The 18,283-nt window shown below is 32.9% G+C and overlaps 1 protein-coding gene across 8 annotated transcripts in view; it reads left to right on the top strand.

The window, feature by feature from the left end:
- The window catches only part of LOC105233123 (innexin shaking-B), a 337,491-nt gene that overhangs the window by 304,678 nt on the left and 14,530 nt on the right, over positions 1–18,283 (top strand). For all 8 annotated transcript variants that reach the window (XM_049455185.1, XM_049455184.1, XM_049455188.1 and 5 more), the window contains 3 exons: positions 9,350–9,504; positions 9,790–9,854; positions 16,462–16,628. In XM_049455185.1, coding sequence (XP_049311142.1) covers positions 9,350–9,504; positions 9,790–9,854; positions 16,462–16,628 — 387 coding nt within the window. The remainder of the gene's footprint in view (positions 1–9,349; positions 9,505–9,789; positions 9,855–16,461; positions 16,629–18,283) is intronic.

Below are 18,283 nucleotides of genomic sequence, written 5' to 3'. Positions count from 1 at the left end.
AATTCGGAAATATGAAACCATACAAAAAGACAGTTTTAAAAAAATGCGTTGAAAGTTTCGCGTAAAGCCGAACCAGTTTGAATGCTGGGTCTGTAAATTATCTATATCTCCGATAGTAATTCGAATTTTGAAAAATCTCCATATTTTTAAATAGTAAAACTTTGGCAATGTAAAAAAACCTCTTTTTCCAGGCAAGAATCCTTCTTTAATAATAAATTTAGTCTTGTTTAAATGATTCGTACGGTTTTGTTTTTTAAAAATTTTAAAAATGTTTATTCCTTTTTGTTACAAAATATGAGAATTAATTAAATTATCGGTTAGGTTAATGTGTGCTCTTATTCGCAATCAAAATAAATAAAAAGATCTCTAAAACTCTGTAATACTCTTTTATGTTAAGTACATATGTATGTATAATTATGTTCGTATATAAAGCAAGAGAAATTCATCACCAGCACTTATTCAGCTTGCCTGCATGTTCAAAGTACAGATATGCATCAATGACGTTTTCGCTGAAATTAAGCGTGAAATTTTGCAAGCATTTTCGTATGCCGATCGTTGCTTTCTGTTTGTAGTATATGTACATATGTATGTATGTACATATATCAATTTTCCGTTTGCCTGCATGGCAACGTTGTCTTTTGTGTTGTGAGCTTTTATTATAATTTTTGAAAACAATTACAAAATCGCCTTGCTACAATGCATACTTGGCATATTTTCAAAATCAATTTTCAAGTTGAATGCATTAAGCAGAAAACATACGCAAAAGTAAGTTTTCACATAAACATGCGTATACAGAAACGGTAGATGTTGTTCACTGTGGCGGCCATGTTGATTTGTCGGCGTCTGTCAAATATTTTGCTTACAATTCTACCCCTGAGTGATTGCAATTTAGACTATCTGGATACGTTGACAGAGCGTTCACCATAGTTTGACGACACCATAGTTTGACGACACCAAAATATTTAGTAAACGGAATTGATTAATACACCGGTACTTCGAAAATACCTTTTACGGGTGGCGCCTTAAATTTCTATTACATTATTCAATTTATTGGTGTTATCGAAAAAAGCAAATTTTAGTTTGATAAAAATTCAAACTTTGCTATTAAGATACTTTACTCAAAGTGTGTATCTTTGAATAATATTTTGTTCAATAAAAATGAGAAAAAAATACTTTTATTGATAATATTTAATAATACATTTCTTAGTTTAGGAATATTCACTATTGGGTTTCAAACACGCCTGTTTTATATGTACATATGTAAAGCTATTTCTGATGCCATCAACCTATTTATCTTTATAATAGTATTGACAGACTTTTATAACTATGGGAATTTTCGTCATCTATTGACTTAGAAAATCTTAAAAAATTAAATGTGAACTGGTGAACTAGTTGCAACAATTTTTAATACACTTTCATACATTCTTCAAACCCCCTACGCCCCTATTTCATCACATTTTTTGTGGAGGAGTATTTGAAACCCGACTAACATCGAAAACTGTTTAAGAATGGCTTGTTTGTTATTATTAGTAATATATATTAGGAACATGAGTAATATAGTATATGATAGAGTATGTCTGAACGTATGCAAAGAAAGTCTTGACATCATTATGTATGAGTTGATGTACCTATGTACCATGTAATACAATATACTAGAGGGATTCTATCAGCTTCTTTGTAAAATATGGTCGGACCACCATATGATTTGAATTTAAGTATGCTCTGCACAATCCACAAAAAGGAAGACCTCACAATCTGCGCCAACTACTGTGTGGAAAAGCCTTCTCAATATCGTGTGTAAGGTTCTATCGTATTGTGTGAAGGATTAAAGCCCACCGTCAACAAACTGATTGGACCTTATCAGTGGGGCTTTAGATCTGGCAAATCAACAACCGACCAGATATTGACCATGTGCCAAATCTTGGAAAAGACCCGTGAAAAGACCTCTCACACCACTTCTTCGGCGATTTCAAAGCTGATTTTGACAACACAGAAAGGTGTTGCCTTTATGTCGCAATGTCTGAATTTGGTATCCCCACAAAACTCCTACTGACGTTGAGCAAAACCAAAAGCTCCGTCAGGATCGGGAAGGACATCTCCGAGCCGTTTGATACCAAATAAGGTTTCAAATAAGGCGACTACCTATCCTGTAACTTCTTCAATCCGCTGCTGGAGAAAATAATTCGAGCTGCAGAAGTCTAACGCTGGTACAATCTACTACAAGGGTGTGCGCCTGCTGGCGTACTTATATCAACACCCGCGGATAAGGAAGCAAAGCAAATGGGTCTGGCAGTGAACAATGGCAATACGAAATACCAAGTTGTTCAATAAGTTTTGTCGTTTGGTAAGAAAAACACAATTTTATGAATCGAAATACATTTTTTTATTCAGTATAATCTCTCTAAGCATTAATTATTTTTTTCTTCTGCAAACCGGGTCTTTTTTCACGAATTTTTTCCTTCAACTGGTTGCAATAATATTCAGCATTAGTTTTTTTTACCACCTTGCAAGCAATCCGCAAACAAAATTCCTCTCGTATCCCAAAAAACTGATGCCATAACCTTCTTGGCCGATTTCCGGACACGAACTCGTTTCGAAGCCGAACAACCAGGTTCGCACTACTCTTTAGCCTTTTGTTTTGATTCAGAATCATGGTGATATAATGTGTTTTTGTTTCATTGGTAACAAATGCACACATCTTTCTAAAATCCAAAATTTCACCTTAAATATGGCTCGCACTGCCTAATGAAATGTGTAGAGGCTCTACTAAATCTCTCTCAGTCAACCGACGATCTTCCAAAACCATATACTGTATTTCTGGTGTTGATGCGCTTTTTGGACGTCATTCACGTGAATCGTCTTCAAGGCTTGAAAACAGTCCCCACACTCGCGATTAGGCTCCCACGTCACTGTTGATAGTCATAACTTCGAAGTTGTAGATAATTTCGCCTATTTTGGTACAAACATGAACACCAACAACAACGTAAGGCTAGAAATCCAACGCAGAATAACTTTGGCCTCGGACTGAGTAGGTAATAGAGAAGGTCCTCTCTCGTAGAATAAAAATTAGAATATCCAATTGGCGCCACGTTGCGCTGTTGTTGACTCAGCTATAATCGCGTAAGCCAGTAAAGAAGAAGAAGGATAGGAGTTCTTATAAATTCTATTTGGGCTATGTAAATTTGGTTGTTGTATCGTTAGTGGTATGCACATTTAATTAATTATATGGTTGAGCCACGTCTACTTTTTAAAAAATTTTCCCCCATGAGAAATTACAATTCTATATCTTAATTTATTGTGGCAGTGGACGGACAGACAGGCAGTCACCCGGATTTCAACTTTTTCCGTCATCCTGATCATTTGTATAGTATATATATTCCAAAAAATGGTTCAAAGAAATTGTATGAAATTTTGTGTGAAAAACAAAATTAAATGCGCGGACTCATTCCGAATGTTGACTGTCGAAGATAGGAATCTAAGTTACCTTGGGAAAAAGCAACGTTTATCGGTGGTACAAAATGGTCTCAGAGGGTCGAGATTATTTGAACTATGCAGAGCGTTGCGGATTAATGAATGAAGAAAATAATATTGGCCAATCGTTGAATCACCATTGAGTTGTTGCTAAATGGTCGTAATGGTCGTATATAAAGAATATAAACTGCAAGTTATTCGCAATTTGCGCAAAGCAATCCACCAGAAATATGTGTTGTGGACAAATATTTGACCCACAACTGCACATTAATGATCCGCAGCCACCGTATTCCCCAAACATGGCCCCCTGTGATTTTTTCGTCCACTGAACTAAAAAGGCTCATGAAAGGACGGCGTTAGACCACGGTTGAAGAGATAAAAACTGCATAGAAGGAGTAGCTACATAAATAAGATCACAAACAATTTATTTTCGGAAAAAACGATATCTGCAGTGCAACGCTGGGAGTGCTTGCTTTAAAGATGCAAAATTAGGTATTCATGAATAAAATAATAATACTTTCTAAAGGAATAAAAAATTTGCGATGTTTTTGAACAAACTTTTATAAAAGATCAGCGTGACGAGCTGAGTCGATTAAGCCATGTCCAGCTGTCTGTACGTCTGTCTGTATGTACATATATATACGAACTAGTTATATACATATATATCGCTCTGTAATTTTGCACACGTTCTTTTCTCCCCAAGGCACTGCTATACATACATATATACCTCCCATACAAACTGCCCGAAAGGTGAAGGGTATTATAAATTCGGTCCAGCCGAGTTTAAGGTGTTTTCTTGTTTTGGTTTGACGTAATATTGGTGACTATTATTGGAAACAATTCAAACTACTTTTATTACATTGATTTTGCACTATTCAATGAAATACGAGTACCTTACCAAAACTGTGAAATACTTATTCCTTCTTTCTGATCTTTGTAAGTATACCAGGAACAAGTATTTCGATTATCTTATATCGAAAAATATATCTTCTAGTTCTGAAAAAGTTCTAAAATTCGGAACATATACATTGAAAGACAAACTAAATAGAAGCGAATTTCTATTCGATATGGAAGAAAATGGTTACATGTCATGGGATCAGAGAGGCAAATAAGTTAGTAGCAGTGATTCAGAATATTGCAAAATATAATTATCGTCGTATTCTTGTGGTAGTGATCACGAATTTCGAAACTGGGTTGATTTAGCAGATAAATCCAGTTCTGGAAGCGTGTTACTAAATACCATTTTTGAGACAACTGGTAGATATCATATGTACAAAGAACTTTTGGAAGGGTAACGTAAGCATTACCTTAAAATAGTATTGAATAACGCGATAACATGTAATTATGTTTTAAATGGATATCATTATTTGGGCAGTGAATATGCCGTTCTCAAATCGTGAATTTTTTACCAGTGCTGGGAAAAATAACTATGGTAAATCTAACTAACAATTCTAAAAAAACAATTTTTTTCTAACGGTACTTTTCCTCCTATTGTAGGTAGTAAACGGAATACTTTGAAAACGGTATTTCATTGCTATAAAGACAGCCCTTCCACCACAAAAAAAGGAAAGAAACAAATTTCTATTTTTTTTTAATATAATTTGTTGTGTTTCCATTATTATTAATAAGTGCGAATATTCGATTTGGTATTGAGTTGGTGTAATAAGAAAGCAGCAAAAGCTGTTTTCAACTCAGAACTCGCACTAAATTGGTGAAAGTCCTCATAAAACTTTCTTACCAGAGTAAGTTCTCTGACCATAAATTCCTTTGTTATTCAGGTAATTACACACCACTGTTACCGACCGATTGGTCAAACCTTCACCATTTAAAGCGTCCTTTTATCGTTAAGTATGCTTTTGCGCAGCATTTTCCGATTAGCTAACCCAATTTAATAAAATTAATTAGAAATCTAAATAGCACTGATCGGCAAGAGTGCCTTTATAACAATGAAACACCGTTTTCAGAGCATGCCGCTTACTACCTGCAATAGGAGGAAAAGTACCGTTAGAAAAAAATGGCTTTTATGGAATTGTTAGAGTTACCATAGGGCTTTAAAATAACATCATTCGTTTTTGGATCTTGCTCTTGCAAAACCCTTCCACGGTGCACGAATTGCAGAGTTTTCCACTTGGTGCAACGGCACTACAACAAACATACGCAGAAAATTATTTGCAATAGCTGTAAAATATGTCAGATCAAAGATCATGATTATTTTCGTGCAATGACACGTAAAAATATAATTGCAACTCTTTTGAGCTGTCATTTTACATAAAGTTTTAAAGTAAAAAGTTTTAAATAGATTTTATTATTTCTACTTAAATTATAAAGATTTGTTACAGTTTTTTTGTTAAAAATGAATACCGATACAATAAATTGACCGAAACAGCCGATCATATAACACAAGATTTTGCAATGAGTGCTCTCTTGGCCTTGCATATTTCGGTATAGGATTTTTGCATTGCAATCTTGCAAGAGTAAGGTAATGCCCCTAATCCAATGGGAATTTTACAGCAATGAAACAAGAGTGCATAAATTTATTGCATTATAAATAAGATTTTTCGGACACAAGTCCGGTTGGTAGAAATATACTAGTAGTTTCAGTATTAATTTAGTATTAAATCTCCCTATCACGAATATTGGGAATAGGGGAAGGCATAAAGTATACTATAATATCGGAAAACATTATGTATTACACATTTTCTGCACTGAATTATAGTATATCTAACATTATACTGTAGTATATATAATATTACATTTTTACAATAAAAAATAGTAATACTTGAATATAAAAATAAAATGCATAAAAATTGGTTGAAATTGGTTTCTGAATAGGGTTTCGATTACCGCAATTTAGTGAGCGTGGTAGTAATCCGGACCCAGCCACCCATATCAACCTTCCGATAGTCCCAAGATACCAAGTTTTATAAAGTCATCTAAATTATTAATATATTTAGTTCTTATACGGGCAGTCAGACGGACAGACAGACATCCAAACCACCACCTAAATTCCATATTAATTTTTACGTCGAGTTGGGAAGAATACATACATACCATCATAATGATGACGAATAAAATGTTGGCAATGAAACATAATTTTGATTTAAAATCGTATTGGTAAAAAGCCTTTTCTTGTTGCGAACAGATTGCCAATATAAAATGACTGAACTTTCACCTCTTTCATTATTAATTAAAAGTTGAATTTCAGAATCACATAAATTTAAAAATAAGGCATTTCATCGCGTCAGAAATATTGCTTACCAGCATACTTACATGTATGCATATATTTACTTTCATATATTTTTCATAGTCATAAGTCATTACTTTTTTAAAGAGAAGGTACACATACCCACACATTTGATCTATATGCCAATGTATGAATATAGAAGTCAAAAGAGAACAGCTACATTTTTAATTACAATAATAAAAGTTTATAGCAATATGGTATAGTGATTTAATAAATACTATGGATTTAATTAACTTTACTGCGAGTGTCCAAAATGTTAAGATCCATCATAAAATAGCGTTGATCGCTCACATTTGGCGCTACCAAGAGTGGCATGTGTTTGCCGTTAGTGGAACACAAAAATCATACAAAACGAAAGAAAGCCCGATTGTGACTTGCAACGAATGACAATGACAATGGGAACTTCACCAGCAGGCGAATCCGAGAAACGCCTACGAAAAGGATTACTTGTTAGAATAATGGCGCCCCTGCAGTCGCCAATGAAAATAATTTCCGTTGACAAGATTTGAATTGGCGACACGGGGCTCTTGTTATTTACAGCTTATTGTTTTAGGAGGTGTTATTGTTGGCTAATTTATGATACAAGTTATTATTAATATGTCATCGAAATTAGCATAAATTTTCAAAATCGGACATTTTGTGACTTGTGGCGTTAGCTTGTTTACTTTATCGCTTAATGCCATTTGTACTTCATAGGGTAATTGATGATATTTTTAACTAAATCTTAAGATTCAACTAAATGCGTCAGCATGATGAGATTGTCAATGTATTGTTTATTTAATTTTATGAAAATACTAAAACAGCTTCGTCACTGAAGGACTTTTCCAACTTAAAAAAAATTGAAATATCTCCGTTTAAATGCTTGTCAAAACAATGACAAAATACATGCGTGACGTCTGCGTGTATATATCCACCGTAAGCTCACCAACTAGATTGCGGTTGACACTTTAATGCTTATGTAATTAATAAAATAATGCAGTGGACAAGCACCACAAGATTGTGGAAATCTCTTTCGTGCAAAATAAAATTATGTGAACTCACAAAAAAACTTGACTGATGTCTACTAAAAATAATAAACCAGAATACATACAAAGTAGATTTTAAAAGTACGACGGTGCCCGATAAGTTTATTACAAAACTAGAGAAAGAATTATTTACTCTTTAAACCCCTGTCCTTCATTAACTAATTCAGAATTTTCCTATTTTTTATAGTTCTATATAATATTATTTTGTTAGATTTTGTTTGTTATATAACCTGTATATAACATCAACATCTTGAGTTAATAGCAATAAAAACGGTAAAATGGATAAACTCAACAATACAATTAATTATGAATATATTGGTGTATAATTTTAAATAATAATATACTTATTTCAAAACAATGATCTGGTATAAATATTTGTATTTTTATTGAAATATAATACTGTAAAAAAAATAAGAAAAAAATTTTACTTGCTTTGCACCGACCCTACAAAACTCGTTTCAGAAAATCGTTCAGTTTATATGACAGCTATATGCTATAGTGATTCAATCTATCTAGTCAATTTCGCTCTTGTATTTTGAAACTTAAGTCTTAAATTGTTGTACACATTTTCTACAAGGGTAAAACATAATAAAGCTTGTTACAAATTGTCTGCAGACAGTACGATTCCCTAAAGCCTGTGTGTTCTACAATTATATTTTTTTTAAATTTTCTTATATTTAAAGCAGTTTCAGTCACAACTGAAGCATCTAAAATTTGTCTGAAATAATTATTCTCTGGAACCATTTTATTTGTATTGTTTGTGTGCAGCCGATCCTTTTAGTTTAGTTTTTAATGCGACTACGAGTTGCTCAAACAATTTTTAAAAGTTTGCTATTAAGTGTATTCTCCGGACTAACTTGAGGTAATTAAAAATGGATCATTGCCAACTATACCAGGATTTGAAAAGCATTCCATTTTCCTCGGAATTGTAATTTGACACAGAGAATTAGGGTAGTAAGGGGAACCTGTGGGCTGAAAAATGTGAGAAAATGGGCGTGTTTAATGTACACACCTCCTTAACAACTTCAGCCCAACAGTGTAAACCGTACTGTTAAAACTATTTAAAATGCGATAAATCAATAACTAGATACGCTAGAGAAATTAAAACCAAGAGGGTATGAGAGTGATTTAAAGGAATCGCTGAAAAAATTGTCGATGGGAGTGACACCGCCCACTTTTAGGTGACATCACATATCTCGGGGTCTATCGTTTTCAACCGATTTGTCATTCTAATGATATTTTTATGTTACAGCGCGAATTTGAGTGAAATCGGACTGCAACCACGCCTACTTCCCACACAAAACAATTTTAAATTTCACTTTCCATTTTACAAGTCAAGAAGCAATTAATATACATATGTTCAAACCCCTAGGTACTTAGAACCAGCTGACTTTTACCCCAAATATTGGTCAATTTGTGGGATATGTATTATTAAAATTCAGGGGTAATCTTTTCCTGATGATGGTATGACAAAAGTGGATCTGAATGAAAACATTCAGAGAAGTTCCATATTAGGAATGCATATTTACATATATTATGAAAGTACAAATTTTGAATTATTTTAGATATTTTAAATTATTAATTTTCTTTTTCCTCTTTTTCATTTCAGGCGATTTTATTTTACACACCAAGATGGCTGTGGAAATCTTGGGAAGGTGGCAAAATTCATGCACTTATCATGGACTTAGATATAGGAATTTGTTCCGAAGCCGAGAAAAAACAAAAAAAGAAATTACTATTAGATTACTTATGGGAAAATCTAAGGTTAGTGCTTTATCTAAAAAAATGTATTGCTAAATTTACGATTGGAAAACAGTTTTCACGTGGGAGCGAATATTTACTGTTTGGTTTATTCATTAAATAAACAAATAAAATATTTAAAATTAGTTCCAAATTCCAAGAGGAAATGCTTTGCAGGTGTGTAAGTTCATACACAGGGACTGTCTCGCACATAATTATTCACTATATTTTGTGCCATATGAAAGCAATTTATTTATTAATCGAAATATACCTCTACTTATGTGTTTACTTTGTTTGTTTTTTAATTAGGTATCACAACTGGTGGGCTTACAGATACTACGTGTGCGAACTACTGGCACTCATAAATGTGATAGGTAAGTACGCAAGCAGTAATTTATAATTAGTTTATTGAAAGTTTTCTTCGATATTTAGGGTCGAGAATTTATGTTCCCATGTGGTATACTCTCAGTTAATATAATTTTGGAAATTTACAACTATTCACTAGTCCTTAAATAAATACAAGTATAGAAGAGCTTTGTTCTGTGTAACTCACAATTTTATAATTTCGCAATTTGCGCAATTCAAGGGTGGTGAAATATTTGCAGATGCTGACAAAATAGTTTATTAAAAGTCTTGTGACTAGATTTTAGTATTCAACGAGACTGCAAATGAATTGTAATTCTATTTAGTTTCTTATTTACTTATATTATAGGCCTTAAATTAACTAAGTTTCTTTACTACATATCCGTTTAAAACTCAAACTCAATTTAGTATATCGGTTATGAGAGGAAAAATTCAGTAAGAGAATCAGAATTGGATACATGTACCAGGTTGTTCAATAAGTTTTGTTGTTTAGTAAGAAAAACATAATTTTATGATTCAAAATACGCTTTATCATTCAGTATAATCTCACTGAACATTAATATACTTGCTCCAACGATCCTCCAATCTGTGGATCCCATCCCTGAAGTGAGAATCCAGAAGGTCTGCAAAATACGATTCAATAGTCGTTATGGCCTCTTCATTTGACGAAAAACGCTTGCCACGCATAAATTTTTTGAGTTCTGGAAACAAATGGAAGTCGCTGGGAGCCAAATTTGGTGAATACGGTAGATGCTCCAACAACTCGAACTTTAATTCATGGATCATCATTATCCTGATGAAAAAAGATAATTTTCTTCTGCAAACCGGGTCTTTTTCACGAACTTTTTCCTTCAACTGGTCCAAAAGGTTGCAATAATATTCATAATTAATTTTTTTACCAGTTTGAAAGTAATCCTATCGCATTCCTAAACTGATACCATAACCTTCTTGGCCGATTTCCGGACACCAACCCGTTTCGAAGCCGAACAGCCAGGTTCTCACCACTCTTTAGCCTCTTGTTTTGAATCCAGATCATGGTGATAGACCCAAGTCTCATCCATAGTGATGAATTGACACACAAAATCCGCTATATCCTTTTTAAAACGCTCAAAATGTTGCTGAGAAAGTCGCATTAAAATGTTTTTTGTTAGCGAATGCGGCACCCATTGTGCACACAGCTTTCTAAAAACCAAAACTTCACTTAAACAAGAAAAAACGTTAACTTCGGTTGCACCGAAGCTAAATACCCTTCACAGGTGCATTTCTGTTAGTGACTATGTGTTCAGTTTGTATGGAAGCTATATGCTATAGTAATCCGTTCTGAACAGTGGAGATTATATTGTTACCTTAAGCAGTAATCCATGCCAAATTTCGTGAAGATACCACGTCAAATGTGAAAGTTTTCCTTACAAGAACTTGATTCCGATCGTTCGGCTTGTATGGCACTATATGCTATAGTTAACCGATCTGAAAAATTTATTCTCATATTATATTATTTCGATAAACAATAACTCATACCAAATTTCGTGAAGATATATCGTCAAATGAGGAAGTTTCCCTTGCAAGCATTTGATTCCGATCATTCAGTTTGTATGACATCTGTATGCTATAGTTAACCGATCTGAATAATTTCTTCGGAGATTACATTGTTGCCTTAAGAAATACTCTATACCAAATTTCGTGAATATATCTTGTCAAATGTAAAAGTTTTCCCTACAAGAACTTGATTCCGATCATACAGTTTGTATGGCATCATATGCTATAGTTAACCGATCTGAACAATTTATTCGGAGATTACATTGTTGCTTTAGAAAATAACCTGTGCAAAATTTTGTGAAAATACATTGAGAAATGTGAAAGTTTTCCATACTTGATTCCGATCGTTCAGTTTATATGGCAGCTATATGTTACAGTGGTCCGATATCAGCAATTCCGACAAATGAGCAGCTTCTTGAAGAGGAAATGACGTTTGCAAAATTTCAAAACGATATATTAAAAACTGAGGGACTAGTTCGTATATATGTATATAGAAGACGGACATGGCTAAATCGACTCAGCTCGACACACTGATCATTTATATTTATATATATTTTATAGGGTCTCCGACCCTTCCTTCTGGGTGTTACAAACTTCGTGACAAACTTAATATACCCTGTTCAGGGTATAAATATGACTCACACTGCCTAATGAAATGTGTAGAGCCTCTACTAAATCTCTCTCAGTCAATCGACGATCTTCCAAAACCATATCCTGTATTTTGGTCATGATTTCTGGTGTTGATGCGCTTTTTGGACGTCCTTCGTGGATCGTTTTCAAGGCTTGAACGACCACGTATAAATTCAGTAAACCCTCTCTCTACTGTTCTAATTGTAGGTGAACAATCATTATACACTTTCAGCATTCATTCGTGAATTTCTTTTGGTGCTAAACCTTCTGAAAATAAGATTTTTATCACTGAACGCTATTTAATTTTTTCCATTGTAAAAAATACTGTGGCACTTAATGGCTTGTAAAAAAGAATGAATTGACAGATTGAAATAAAATTTCACACACGTTCATATGAAGATTGTACCAACAAAAAAATTTTGGGCTACAGGAAATATAATATCTGAGGTAAGTTGTGGACTGATTTTACTTGTTTTCGCCTACTACAGTCAGACAGTTAACATACGAGTATATGTATGTACATTAGGGCAGGTCGATGTATACATGTTGCAAGTTGGTACAGACTATAATATTTTTTCCCACCGAACGGTAGTTTGTGCCACCAAAAAATAATCGAATTAAAGAGTTTATATACATACAAGGTTTGTCGCAAAAGAAACAGGACTGTTAAAAAAAACAACAAAAAATTAATATGTTTTAAAAGTGATATTTTTTATTCAAAGTAGTTTCCTTGTGCTTCGATACAGCGTTTAGTCCGGTCAATTAGCATTTCAAATGAGTGTTTAAGGTCATTTTTCGGAATGCTCTTGAGAATATCGGTCGTCGCCTTTTGGATAGTCGAAATGTCCTGAAACCAGTGTCCTTTAATGGGGAAATGAAGTTTTCCAAATAGGTAAAAATCACAGGGTGCCAGATCAGATGAGTAGGGTGAGTGATTAATGGTTAATATGGAGTTTTTTGTCAAAAAATCAGTAACAAGCGTCGACCGATGACACGGCGCATTATCGTGCAACCAGGGCTTCTTAACACCAAGGTAAAACACAGCATTAATCGTTTGGCCAGGTGGGACGAACTCTCGGTGTACAATACCCTCGGAATCGTAAAAACAAATCAGCATTGTCTTTATATGCATTTTACGACCGATGACCAAAAGTTGCTGTCACTTTTTGATCGATAACATCGATTGTAGTTATCCAATTCTCTTAAAATTTTTACGAAATGTCAACAAGAGATCAAACTTTTTATTTCATATACCCACCAATAGGTGGCCACCAGAAACAGTTATATTTAAAAAGTTCTGTTTCTTTTGTGACAGACCTTGTATTTATATATGTATAAATTAACAGGATGATGAAACGAGTTGAAACCCGAGTAACTGTCCGTTTGTGCAAGCGATAATTTATGTAAAAATTAAGATATACATTAATCTAAAAAGTATAATAAGCCACAACTAAGTACTAATTTAAGATACAAAACTGTAAATTGGCATAGAAAAGTGCAATAGTAAGGGGCACCCAATCGACACAAAAAGGAATGAAATCTGGCGACATTCCCCATTCCCTATATAACGCTTTTGTTTTAAATTATTAAAAGTGCATGAGCATTAAATTTTACACCTGGAATAATGTAATAAAACTTTATAGGACGGAGTCGGAGTCAAAATTTTATAATAGGCGTGGCACCGTCTCATCCGATCTTGATCAAGCACCAGTAAATGTGTCGGGATAAAACTTTGAGCGAATGGTGTCTTTGGAGTCGACTTATAACCAAAAATCTTCGAAACCAAGATACCGAATATGTGGACCAAAGTTCCAATTGCAGATTTTGTGTTTTGTAGAACTATTCTATAATGCATACCATATTAATAATTGTTTACAGTACCGATTAGTATTAACAGTTTCACCAGGTTTTAGAAGTTCCTGATATACCACACTTTTCCGATCCCACGAAACATGGATAATTGATTCTTTATCAAATAAATCTGTTTTGCAATCGATGTTGATTGTTTTCCCGGATTACCCCTTGATTTTCTATTTTAGGATTCTTAAATCAAATCAATTCATCATCGACAGTGAGAATTCAATGCAAAACTGATTTTCATTCGTGTATTTGAAGCAAAATTTCACAAATGTTTTTTTGGTTTTCCATTTGTTTTTGAATATTTTTTTTTTAATTTTTTTCACTTTGAGATCTTTGTTGTGCAATATTTTACATGACTGTCATTTGCTCTTGGCTCAAAGAATCATCTTCATCCAACATTGTTTGCAATTCGGTATCTTCAAACTTTTTTAATGGTCTTCCACGTTCTCACATCAAAATCATTTCCTCTGAACCGTTGAAATCAACTTTTGCATGCTTCTTACTTCTGATAGAGCTTGATAACCATATGCCTCGACAATCATTCGATGTGCCTCCGTAGCAATTTTCTTTAAATGGAATCAAAAAATTAATGCTTTCCGCAATTCATCACATTTCGGAACAAAATTTGACATTTCCAAAACAATGAAAAAATATGATGTTGTTTGTTCAATAATTGTAAGGTGTTTGACAGAGGTCATGCCAACCAAACAGAAAAAAATTAAGGCTCGTTAACAAAAATGTTCCCTTTATACCGATACATCGGGTACTTAAAAAGAACATATCTTCCATGGAAACTATGATTCAGACTTTTTCTGGAGTAATTCCTTCAAATAAAAAAATAATAATTTCTAATATATAATCAACCAAGGTATTGAAAATAAATAAAATCGGACAATTAAGTATAACATAAACGAATACCATATCTTATCACATTTAGTAGTTGGTTTCCTATGTATTAAGTTTTAATTCCATAATATTCAATGTTATGGATAATACTCCATGTACATAGTAATGCGCTTAAATTGGGCCGAGTGGAAAGATTTGGCAGGAAAAAATGAATTAATTTGGTATTTAGAGAGAATAACTTTAAAATCACCATAGAGAAAATAAATATTGTGAACTTCGTTATAGATATTAACATATTCCATTATTTTTATAAAAGGGAATAAGCCTGCAAAATTTAATTGATTAAGATTTTTGGAAAAAAGGCCACATGGAACTTATTTAATGAATTTTAGTTAATCGTATTAAAGGAAAAACCACCATATACAGTATTCAAGAGTTCTCTGATTACCCATTGCGCTTTCCTTTCCAAAACCGATATACTCGTACATATGTACATACCATAGTTCGTTTTGATTTTTTCTATAAGCAGCGAACAGATCCGTTTCCATACGCTATCTATGTTAAACAAATGTACGCCTCCAATTCGGCTGAACTTGAGAGTAGCCGTTGCTGAATTTATTTTGAAAATAAGACCGTGTAATTTTTATACCACTATCCATCGTACACAACATGTTTGACGTGCGATATTCTTACATTATTATATAACATCTTCTATTTTAATTAGCAAAACATTGCCAAATCAACATATTTACACAGTGTTGAGAATTAATAGCAAATTTTCAGAGATAAAGAATTGTTGAAACAGATAATAAACTTAATCTTGAAAACTTTAGAATGAAGCCAATTAAATTTCAACTGAAGTTGTTTCACTAGATCTACTAGAGAATTTAGTATGTACATGAAATTAATTAAACCGTGAATCTTTTCACCATATGTGTTTTCATCAGCTAATGATTTCAGAGAATTTATGTCGTAAATGAACTTGTTTCTACCACCCACTGCTGAAAATTTTTTTCATGGAGTAATTTTCAAGAACAAACTTTTTGTTTTTGCTCAACCCTTGTAATTAATTATAGCATTGAGCTGATCGCATTCGTACCACACATGCCGAGTTTCTGAATACGCTAAAATTCCAAACACTGTCAAGAATATTTCTAAAAATTTCAGCTTAGAACCGCGGCAGAATTGTTCGGATACGGATTTGATATTAAAACCAAAAAAATTTAAAGCATGTTCAGTAAATAATTAAATCGATTAATTCTTGAGATACTAGTTATTAGAGATTGTTAGTTTCTGAAACATTTGCGATAACTCTCGTTAGCCAAAAATAATAAACTAGTGGGGTAGGGAAGAAGCGTAAATATGTAATTTAGTTAGAGGGTTGCTTCCGTTGTTGATGTAATGGCTTTACATTACAATGTTTCTACGATTCTTTAGAGTAACATAGCCACAATACCTGGCTATATGATATGGAATGTATGGAAAATCCGGAGTATATAAGTAAAATATTAAGCAAACTTTCCGACTCTTTTTATATAGAAAAAAAATGGTATGCTAGTATAGCTGACATAAAAACACAGGTATAGCTAATTGCCTTGTGAAATTACATACAGTATTTATATTGATCATGATTATGGTAGGGAATTATAATGTAGTAATAAACATATATTACATTTGTAGTATATAAATAAGTAAAAACAACAATGCGCTAATAATTATAATGCTTTACATTTCTTTAATTCGCAGGTCAAATGTTTCTTATGAATCGATTTTTCGATGGCGAATTTTTGCAATTTGGCTGGAAGGTTATAAAATATATGGAGGACGATCAAGAAGATCGAATGGATCCCATGATCTACATATTCCCTAGAATGACCAAATGTACATTTTTTAAATACGGTTCAAGCGGGGAGGTATGTAACTTCAATACATAACGCTAATCTTTCATATATTTTTAGACATAATTCTTCAATACTCATGATTTTGTAAGATTTTCCAGTGCTTATGTTTAATTTTTATTTCCATTTTATATCAGAAAACACGAAACAAAATAGCATACATATGTATTTAATTAATACGGATACATTCCAGTAAACACAGAGAGGAATGTCCAAAACATACTTGTATTATTTACATTACGTTTCAATAAAGCTTCTTTACGATTTTTTTTCATAATTTTCCGGCTGTCAATATTTTTTTAAGGACCAGCAATAAACGACATCATCCCGTCAAAATTTATACCTTTCTTCAATCAATTTTAAATTTTTTTCTTTCCTCATCTGAATTATCCCTAAATTTATATCAGAATATATTGCACAACTCCTCCATAATTTGGTGCTTTATGGTTATCTAAAAAAGTTTCAACTATCAACACAAAACTTTCCAAAACAATTATAACCATGAGATTTTCGATATTTTCAGTATAGACCCTGAGAGTGGGAATCACGTGATGTTTGTTTTGTATGAACGAAAAATTACTGGAAAATAAATTTTATTTCTAACACAAGAGAGTATTAATTATAAAAATACGAGCTCATATAAAACTTTGATGAAGAAGTTCTTAAACTGAACAATTGAAAACATCAACATTTGCTAAAATATTCAAGATAACAAAAGTTATAATTTTGTAGAGCCGGTAATTCATTGCTTAGATCGTTAAACTAGACTTGAAAAAGTGTTACAATTGCCAAAACACAATTTGGGTTATTTAGCTGCCATACAAACTGAACGATCGGAATCAAATGCTTGTATGGAAAACTTTCACATTTGACAAGATATATTCACGAAATTTGGTATAGATTGTTTCTTAAGCCAACAATATAATCTTCAAAAAATTGTACAGAACGGATTAATATAGCATATAGCTTCCAAACTGAACACATACTAACTAAAATGCACCTGTGAAGGGTATTTAGCTTCGGTGCAACCGAAGTTAACGTTTTTTCTTGTTTTTTTTTTAATATTTTTATGTGTTAAAGAAGTCCATCCATACGTATGTATAAATGCGAACTTTTCCCTCAGTTTTCGGGACATCTTTCTGACAAAGAAGCTGCTCATTTGTTGGTACCGCCGATACCGAACAATATAGCATATAGCTGCCTTATTACCTGACCGATCAAACTCAAGTATTTGTACGAAAAACTCTTTAATTTGACAAGTATTCTTCAAAATATTTAACACAAATTATTATGAAAAACATATCTATAAATTCCGAAGAAACTGTTCAGATCAACCTACTATAGCACATAGCTGTCATACAAACTAACCAATTAAACTCAAGTACTTGTACATAAAACTTTTTTATTTGGCAAGCTATCTTCTCATCTTCTATTTTTGACAAAGACGTAGCTACAATCTCCGAAATACCTTATACATATATAGTTCTTTATGGTATAAAAAATGCACCTGTGATCATCCGGCCGCTGTTTAGTACAAAAGTCCTTCATTTTACAAAAAAAAGAAAATTTATTTTAAATCAATCAGAGACAATGAAATTGCAATCATATAAATAAGATATAATATGTATACTGAAAAATTAGTAACAGTATTAAAATTTATAAGTGCTAAA

Source organism: Bactrocera dorsalis, chromosome 4, assembly GCF_023373825.1.
Source record: "Bactrocera dorsalis isolate Fly_Bdor chromosome 4, ASM2337382v1, whole genome shotgun sequence".
Classification (NCBI taxonomy): Eukaryota; Metazoa; Arthropoda; class Insecta; order Diptera; family Tephritidae; genus Bactrocera; species Bactrocera dorsalis.
Note: the sequence above shows the minus strand (reverse complement) of the source record. Positions and strands in the feature narration are given on the sequence as shown.